We start from the raw sequence: 8,622 nt of genomic DNA on the forward strand, positions 1-8,622 counted from the left end.
ATATTACAATATAATAATATAAAATATAAAAATACTCTGCGGTGTTTAATTAAATAAAAATATATTCTCATATAGATAAGGAATATATATTTTCGGGATATTGAATTATGAGATTTACGTCTTACATCGTTATCCAGATTATATCGTTTAAATTTTTATATTAAATGACACTACGTTTTTGATATAAGAATTTAAAAATAATAAGTACTTGTAAACATTTTAAAAGTAATTATAAAAGTAATTATAAATATTTGAAAAATTTGTTTTTAACATCGAGTATCAGTGATCATCAGGACGCCAGTTATCAGGACATTGAAAAGTCAGGCACTGATCATAGATGATCATCATAGCAATCAACGTGTTAACGAGTAATGATGTTAAACAAACTCGTGATCATAGATAGCGGTAAAAGGTACTGTCGCTCGCCTTGTATGTAGATAGCCAGGAACTTTCGCACATATCCTCCCGTCATTTCGCTATCAAACTAGGACTTTCATGCGAGACCTTTCGAGCGAGTCAATTTGTGACACTTCCGTGTCGAGTAAACGAAGAAACGTGTAATCGCGAGAACGTATGTATAATACGCACGATCGGGGTGCCCGGGTAATTTGTGATTATGGTTACGGTTGCGTGTGTTACCTGTTCGCAAAAGAAACACGACCTGTACCGAAAGAATGTTTCGATGATACCGGGGCGTTAAGGGACAGGCCACATCGTACCGCAGAACATGTGTTTAGTGGCATTTTATTGTCGTAACGACTGGGCGTTGAACATGTAAATATTCACTCTTCATTGGTCGCTCCTTCGTTCATTTGGCATTGATCGCGTGCGATCTTTAATTTTATTTCGTCGCCATTGTAATATTTTCCTATATCTACCACATTAGAGAATGCCGAAAACTCACAAACACTTCAATAACGGAGGGAGCAAATAAACGTAATGGTCATCGCCATGTTGAGATCTCTAACCACTTTTCAATGCATATTTTGCATTAATAAGGTAAATAAAAAGAATAAATTCTGTCGATTTATCAGACAGAACAGCGTTGAAAAAATAATATTTTTTTACGTTCATTATGTATATATAATTCTATAAAATAAAAAAATCGGTGCGAAAATTGTCGTCTCTGCTTCGTTATCGAGATCACTGTCTCGTACCTTTTGCACGCACGATACGTGGTCGCCGTGCGAAAAGATAATACAATAACGACATGATTGATTCGCTACTCAAGTAAAACAGGCTCCGAGCACGGCGCCAGAGCGTTGTAAAAAAGATTGTTACCTGCATAATATCACTTTTTTTTTACACCGGACGCGCGCCCGATTATTATTTCTCTTTTTCAGTGTCACCGTGCGTGAACTATTATTTAGTACAATAATCGATTAGTATTGCTATTATTATATCGCTTTACGACAGACGCCGTCGGCGACGGCGAAATGTCGAGTGTACTCCGTAAAAGTTATTAAACACAATAGCGGCGCAGTGCGACGTATATGAAGCAGGTGGCGATTTCTCCCGTGAGTAATACGCGCAATGAAAATACGCTATTTGTGCTGTATTCGATATAGTTCTCGATTAACCGGGATCATAAATAACGTTAAGCAGGTCGAACGGAAGGAAAAGTGGACTACATAAGAAGGGTTGTCATATGAATCTATTACTCGCTCGAAAAATGAAGAAATCGCAGCCAAGACCGGCCTTTTATCTTGCGTAATCAGGACAAAGAGACATATCTGATGCTTACCTTTTGCACTCAAAGAAAACTGTCTTTCTATAATACATATTATAAATTAGATATTTTAAAAGAAAAAACTGAAATCATGAAATTATTAACTATCATAAATATTCGTAAATAATATAGTCTCTAATAATTTAGGAACAAAACATGTACGTTTTAATTATACCTAAGTTTAGGCTAATTTCTATCATAATATGCATAAAGTAATAAAAATATAGAATACATTGGAATTAAATTTAAACAAATTTTAACGCAATTAAATATAAAACGATTGCAAAAATTGAATAAAGTACAGAGGAATAATGTATTAAAAAAAGTGTAAAAGGAATGAGAACGATTAGAAGCAATGGAAAAAGCTAGACGACGTATTAAAATTAAAATATTTACCTAACTATTGTAACCAAATCGAATAGTAAAATTAAATGAGATCTAAATGTAGTGTAATGTGATAAACTTAATAATTAATTTTTTGACCGAAGCACAGAATCACGTTAAATCCAATTTATAAAAGAATGATTCAGAAACAGATAAAATGTTAGCGATATAGAAATCAAAGATTTAAAATAGTCGGTCTTATACACAAAAATATAAAAACAAATCAACTAGATAAAAGATTACAATTAAACTAATATGTAAAAAATTATAGTAGAAATGATTGTAAAAAGGAAAAATATAAACGGACTAAACATTAAAATAAAATATTTAAACAAAATATTTATTGCAAACATGTAGCGGCAGAAAAAAGATAATCGAAATAAAAACTGAATAAGTAAATTGAAAAACCGTATATGTTGTAATAAGTTATATTCATTTTGAATTGAGTAAATAAAACATGCTTTTTGAAAATGTCAGCTTCTTAATTAAAATGCGTTTTTCTTACGTTATTATTATCTATTTATATCATACTTCGAATAAGAATGTTTAATAAACTTCATGCAATTACAAATTAAAATACAATTTTGAAATAATTACATTATAATTAATTTTGACATGTCAAACTTCTTAAAACTTTGTAACAGTACTTGATTTTACGTAATAAAATGAATTTTATGTACATATTAGAATAATAAATACAAAATTTTAACAATTCCGGAAAAAAAATATTTTGTATATTTATATATAATTGTATATTATATAAAAATATCAATTTTTAAGAATCATATATTACTTTATTTAATTATATATGAAATTTTTTCCAGGGATTAAATTAGAATTACTCGAATTATTTATATAATTTGAACTGAATTAAGCCGACAATAACGATTTTTGATAATTTGAGTATTATTATCAGCAGTCTTAGTGTATGTTTATTATATCTAGTACAAAATTTGTTACTTAATGTAATCTATCTGCACAGGTTACACATAAGACGACGTACATGGTATACAAATAAATTAAAACACTGATACTTACAGAAAAACCAAATATTTACGATACTATTGGTAAACAGTCATTAAAACAATTAGTAAGCAACATATTAATAAACTGTGTTTTTAAATGTATTTATAGTTGATGATAATCATAAAATTGCTTTACAACTCAAAGCAGGTAATTACTCGTCAAATGATCGTTTATTTCTTTTTATCTTGCAAGATTCACGTCAAAATAATCGTTAATACTTTTATGAAATATGGTATCCAAATTTTTTTATAAGATTTGGATCCTTGTTGATTGTTACAATATAACTCACATATTAACACAGAATAAGATTGCACTGGAATGATATAACTGTAAAGAGAATAGTAAGATTATATTTTTGACATGTATGTATTATTATATTATTGTAATCAAAATTAGAAACTTTATTAGTTTTAGTTCTTAGAAAGAATGTTCAACTACTATTTAAATTTTTAAATACTTGCGCAATTACACATGGGAAAATATTTATCAGTCACTGATTATTTCGACACGAGTAACAGCGTATTTAAATTAATAAAACTTGACACTTAGATTTTTGAGCATAACTTTGTTTAATTTTGATATATTTGCATATAATATAATATATTAATTACTCTAAAAGAATAAAACGAATTAATATTAATAACATTAATTTACTTTCATTATGAGATCTTGATTATGAGAAGCTTGAAAATTCATATCGTCGTAATAAGAACTTATTCCTGCAGTTTTGTCAGTTATAGACAATATCATTCCATCTATTAAAATATGTTTAAAACTTGAAATAGATTGGTTTTAAATATATTATTTACATTAGTTAATAATAATTATAATAAAAATATACCTTAATTAAATATTCGTTTTAAATTTACATAAATAATATTTTTAAATAAATTATATATAATACAATATTATAATAACTAAAAAGTATAAAAGATTTTAATATTAGTATCATTTACTTTTACTGATCTTCCATGTTTTCAGAAATTTGCCAATTTCTATTGTCATGATAAGAATTTATTTAACCACAATTTTATTCAATCATGTACTCTCGTATAAATCTCTCCACTCCATTATTTCCAAAATCCACTTCATTATCTTCACATTCAATATTATCAAAATAGTCTTCATATTTTTCATTTACTTGATTTTTTTCAAAACTTGATGTAGATTAAAATATATTATTCAATTTGATCAATCATGATATTAAAAGTATATACATACGTCAAATACATAATAAATCTAATAATATTTAAAAATATGTAAAGTTTTTCTTTAAATATAAAATATTCAATTTTGATATTATATATTGCTACATATAACAGATCAAACTAATAACAAAAAAAGAATAAAACATTAATATTAATTAAACATTTACCTCTGTTCAACTGCTTGTGTTCTAGGATTTTGACAATTTGAATTTTCATAGTTACTCACTGCCATATTTTCTACTGTTATGGATTGTGGAGTTATTTTATACATGTTATTATCTGCAATTCCTTCTAGTTAGTTTTGTTTGTGCTATAGACCTGTGAACATGTCGGAGAATAAGGTTCATTTTCGGCACATTTTGCTTTATTACTTCAAGAAAGGCAAGCGAGCTGCGGAGGCCCACCGAAAGATATGCAGCGTATACGGGGACGATGCCTTAACAAAACGTGCCGCTCAGAAATGGTTTGCCAAATTTCGTTCCGGAGATACGAGTCTTGAAGATGGACCCCGCAGCGGTCGGCCCACCGAGGTTGATTCGAATGATATCAAGGCACTGGTTGAGCAAGACCGGACGCTAAAGGTGCGAGAGATTGCGGAGACACTTAAAATAGGTTATGGAACCGTACAAAGGCATTTGCAACAGCTTGGCTACGTGTCCCGCCTCGATGTTTGGGTGCCGCACAAGCTGACCGAGGAGAACCTGGCCAACCGCATATCCATCTGCAATTCACTTCTGAAGCGGCACGAAAGCGACCCGTTTCTCAAACGAATAGTGACTGGCGACGAAAAGTGGATCATCTATGACAACATAGTGCGCAAGAGATCGTGGGGAACCGCTGGCGAGCCGCCGAATGCCACCCCGAAGGCCGGCCTGCATCCGAAGAAGATTTTGCTATCCATATGGTGGGATCATCGTGGTGTGCTGTTTTACGAGCTGCTTCCTCAGGGAAAAACGATCGATTCGAAGATCTACTGCACGCAGCTAACGAAATTGAATCAAGCATTGCGACAGAAACGTCCAGAACTGATCAATCGCAAAGGTGTCATATTCCACCATGACAACGCCAGACCCCACACCGCAATAATCACTCAGCAAAAATTAGTGCAACTTGGCTGGGATGTTTTGCCTCACCCACCGTATTCACCAGACCTTGCGCCATCCGACTATCACTTGTTCCGGTCCCTGCAAAACTCCCTCAACGGGAAATCGTTCGCTGATCAGACAGCTGTGAAAACGTACCTCGACCGGTTTTTCGCCTCTAAGCCCCAGACCTTCTATGAGAGCGGAATAATGAAATTGTTGGAAAGATGGCAAGAGGTCATCAACAAAAACGGAGAATATATTATTGATTAAAATTCATCCTTTGTATGAAAAAAACTTGTTTCATTTTAGCCTTCAAAAAGCGAACGAATATATGGATCCACCCAATATATCAACTTTGACTTGAATGAAAGACTGGAATTTTGTCTTGAATTAAAAAGCAATTAATACAAGCTTATAAGTTTAAAACATTATTTGATTTTTTATTATATGATTACTACAGCATCGATTATACTTATTGTAATAAACGTAAATAATTAAAATAAGTGATATACTAAATTCTTAATTTTATTGCAAATGTATATAACATTAATAACTTAAGAAAAATGAAATAGGTTAACATTTAATTAAATAAGAGTTACCGTTGTTCATTTTCTCGATATCCGGGAGCTTGTCTATTTATATTATCATGATGTGAAGTTGTACTTGCATTTTCATCGGCTATAGATTGTTGTATCATTCTGTTCACGTTATTATCTATAAGTTGATTACGATATCTCGAACATGGGCTACTTTGCATGTGATATATTAAGTAATGTGTTCCGTAAAATATTTCACTTTCCTTATTACAAAATTTACACCGTGCTCTTAATATGTCTTCATCAATTTCGAAATTTTGCGATAGTGACTTATTAGCAATTTCTTGGTATATAGCGGCTTTTATTTCATGAATGTGCCTGTGTCGTAGATGTCTTTTTAGACCTGGTATATATGCTTCTTTAAAAATTTTTTCACAAAATGTACATTTTGATGTATACAAATCTACTTTATCAAAATATCTCCATAACATATGACAGTAGTTTTCCCATTTCAAGCGATCTTTTTAAGTCCATATTCTGTGTCTATGGTATATATGTGCCTTTGCCCTTATTAAGCCACCAATCTTCGAAGAAGTATTAATAGATGTGCCACAGTTATTTATATTGCACTGGACATGAAATTCGTTGACTTTAAGAACATAGTTCCACACCCAATTGTACGGTATTTCTTGAGTTGTCATTACATCCATACAATATCGCGATGTGTAACTAAATACGAAATATCCATTACGTTAAGAAGATGTTAATGTTTTGTCAACCCTTAATAAACTAGCAAACAAACTTAACTGCTATATAAAGTTTATATAATTCGAGTTAAAAGAATTAGTGGAAATGTTTTATTTTATAACAGATTTTTAGTATTTTGTTTTTGAAAATTAATTATATTATTAAAGTGTTTGTAGATACATGTGACAAATTAATTTTTTTCTTCACTGTAGAATAAAACATAATATTTTGAACATGACATAATAAATTTATTTTAATATGCATTTAGAGTATAGGTACTATCTTTTATCTTCTCTGTTTTTCTCTCTCCTCTCTCTCGCACTTATTTTCTTTCTTTCTTTTCTCTCTCCATCTTTTTCGTTCTCTGTACGTCTTCTTCTTTTTATATAAATTATACGTAATGTTGAAATAATGAGGATATAAATAAATAGATGGGGTTACAATGTTCTTTGACAATAGATAAAAACTTGAACTTTGTAGATTCATACAATTTCAGTATAAATGAGGAATTCGATAAAACGAACGTGTCTTTAACACCGGTTTCACTTCATACTCATAGTAGATAATAAGCCTAAGAAAGTTAGGAAGATGGAAGTTGAGGCAAAGATGTTTTTGACTGAAAATATTTGTCACATATGCAATATGAACATTTTTGACGTTTTTATTTGAGTAGTAATACGTTCGGTAATACATCTCTATAAGATTCTTGAGACGCATTTGCGCGACAGAGAAACATGTCGCAAGCGTCATGAAATAAACTCCATGTGATATTAATCCGCAGACGAAAGTGAATGCCCAAGTGTACTTGTCACTTCAATCACATTTTCGATAAAATGTCTGGTGATTGTTTAAAGGAAACATCGTTATATAAATTATTTTTAAAATAACCACAAATTTGTATGATAACGATGTAGAAAAAAGTTTTTTATAATGTATTATATAAAAACATAGCAAATTATACATATTCTAAATTAGATATTTTAAAAGAAACCTGAAATCATGAAACACATTAACTATGATAAATATTAGTAAATAATATAATCTCTAATAATTTAGGAACAAAACATGTTCGTTTTATTTATGCCTAAGTGTAGGCTAATTTCTATCATAATATGCATAAAGTAATAAAAATATTGAATATATTAGAATTAAATTTAAAAAAATGTTAATGCTATTAAATATAAAACGATTGCAAATATTGAATATAGTACAGAGAAATGGTGTACTGAGGAACTCTTAAAACAGTGTAAAAGGAATGAGAACGATAAGAAGCTATGGAAAAAGCTAAACGACTATTAAAATATTTACCTAACTGTTGTTACCAAATCGAATAAAATTAAGTGAGATATAATGTAGTGTAATGTGAAAAACTTAATAATTAATTTTTTGACCGAAGCAAAGAATCACGTTAAGTTCAATTTATGAGAGAATGATCCACAAATAGACTAAATATTGGGGATATAGAAATTAAAGATTTAAAATAGTCGATTTTACACACAAAAATAAAAACAAATCAACTAGTTAAAGATTAAAATTAAAGTAATATTTTAAAAATTATAGTAGAAATGATTGTAAAGAGAAAATATATAAATGGAGTAAATATTAAAAATTTCAAAATATTCGAACATTTAGTGCTGCAGAAAAAAGATAAACGAAATAAAAACTGAATAAGTAAATCGTATATGTTGTAACAAGTCACATTTAGTTTTAATTAAGTAAATAAAATATGCTTTTTAAAAATGTCAACTTCTTAATAAAAATGCATTTTTTTTTGCGTTATTATTATATATTTATATTTTATTAAAGTCTTGGAATAAAAACGTGTTTAATAGAATCTTCATACAATTACAAATTAAAATGCAATTTTGAAACATTATAATTAATTTTGGTATGTCAAACTTTTTAAA

At 29.6% G+C, this 8,622-nt stretch overlaps 1 protein-coding gene across 1 annotated transcript; it reads left to right on the forward strand.

Moving 5' to 3' along the window:
- The first annotated feature begins 4,673 nt into the window (after positions 1 to 4,673).
- On the forward strand, positions 4,674 to 5,702 carry LOC108750881 (histone-lysine N-methyltransferase SETMAR-like). The gene has a single exon (XM_018490711.1). The coding sequence runs from the start codon at positions 4,674 to 4,676 to the stop codon at positions 5,700 to 5,702; it is 1,029 nt and encodes a 342-aa protein (XP_018346213.1).
- The last annotated feature ends 2,920 nt before the right edge of the window (positions 5,703 to 8,622 follow it).

This window comes from Trachymyrmex septentrionalis, unplaced genomic scaffold (genome assembly GCF_001594115.1).
Source record: "Trachymyrmex septentrionalis isolate Tsep2-gDNA-1 unplaced genomic scaffold, Tsep1.0 scaffold38, whole genome shotgun sequence".
NCBI classification, from domain to species: domain Eukaryota; kingdom Metazoa; phylum Arthropoda; class Insecta; order Hymenoptera; family Formicidae; genus Trachymyrmex; species Trachymyrmex septentrionalis.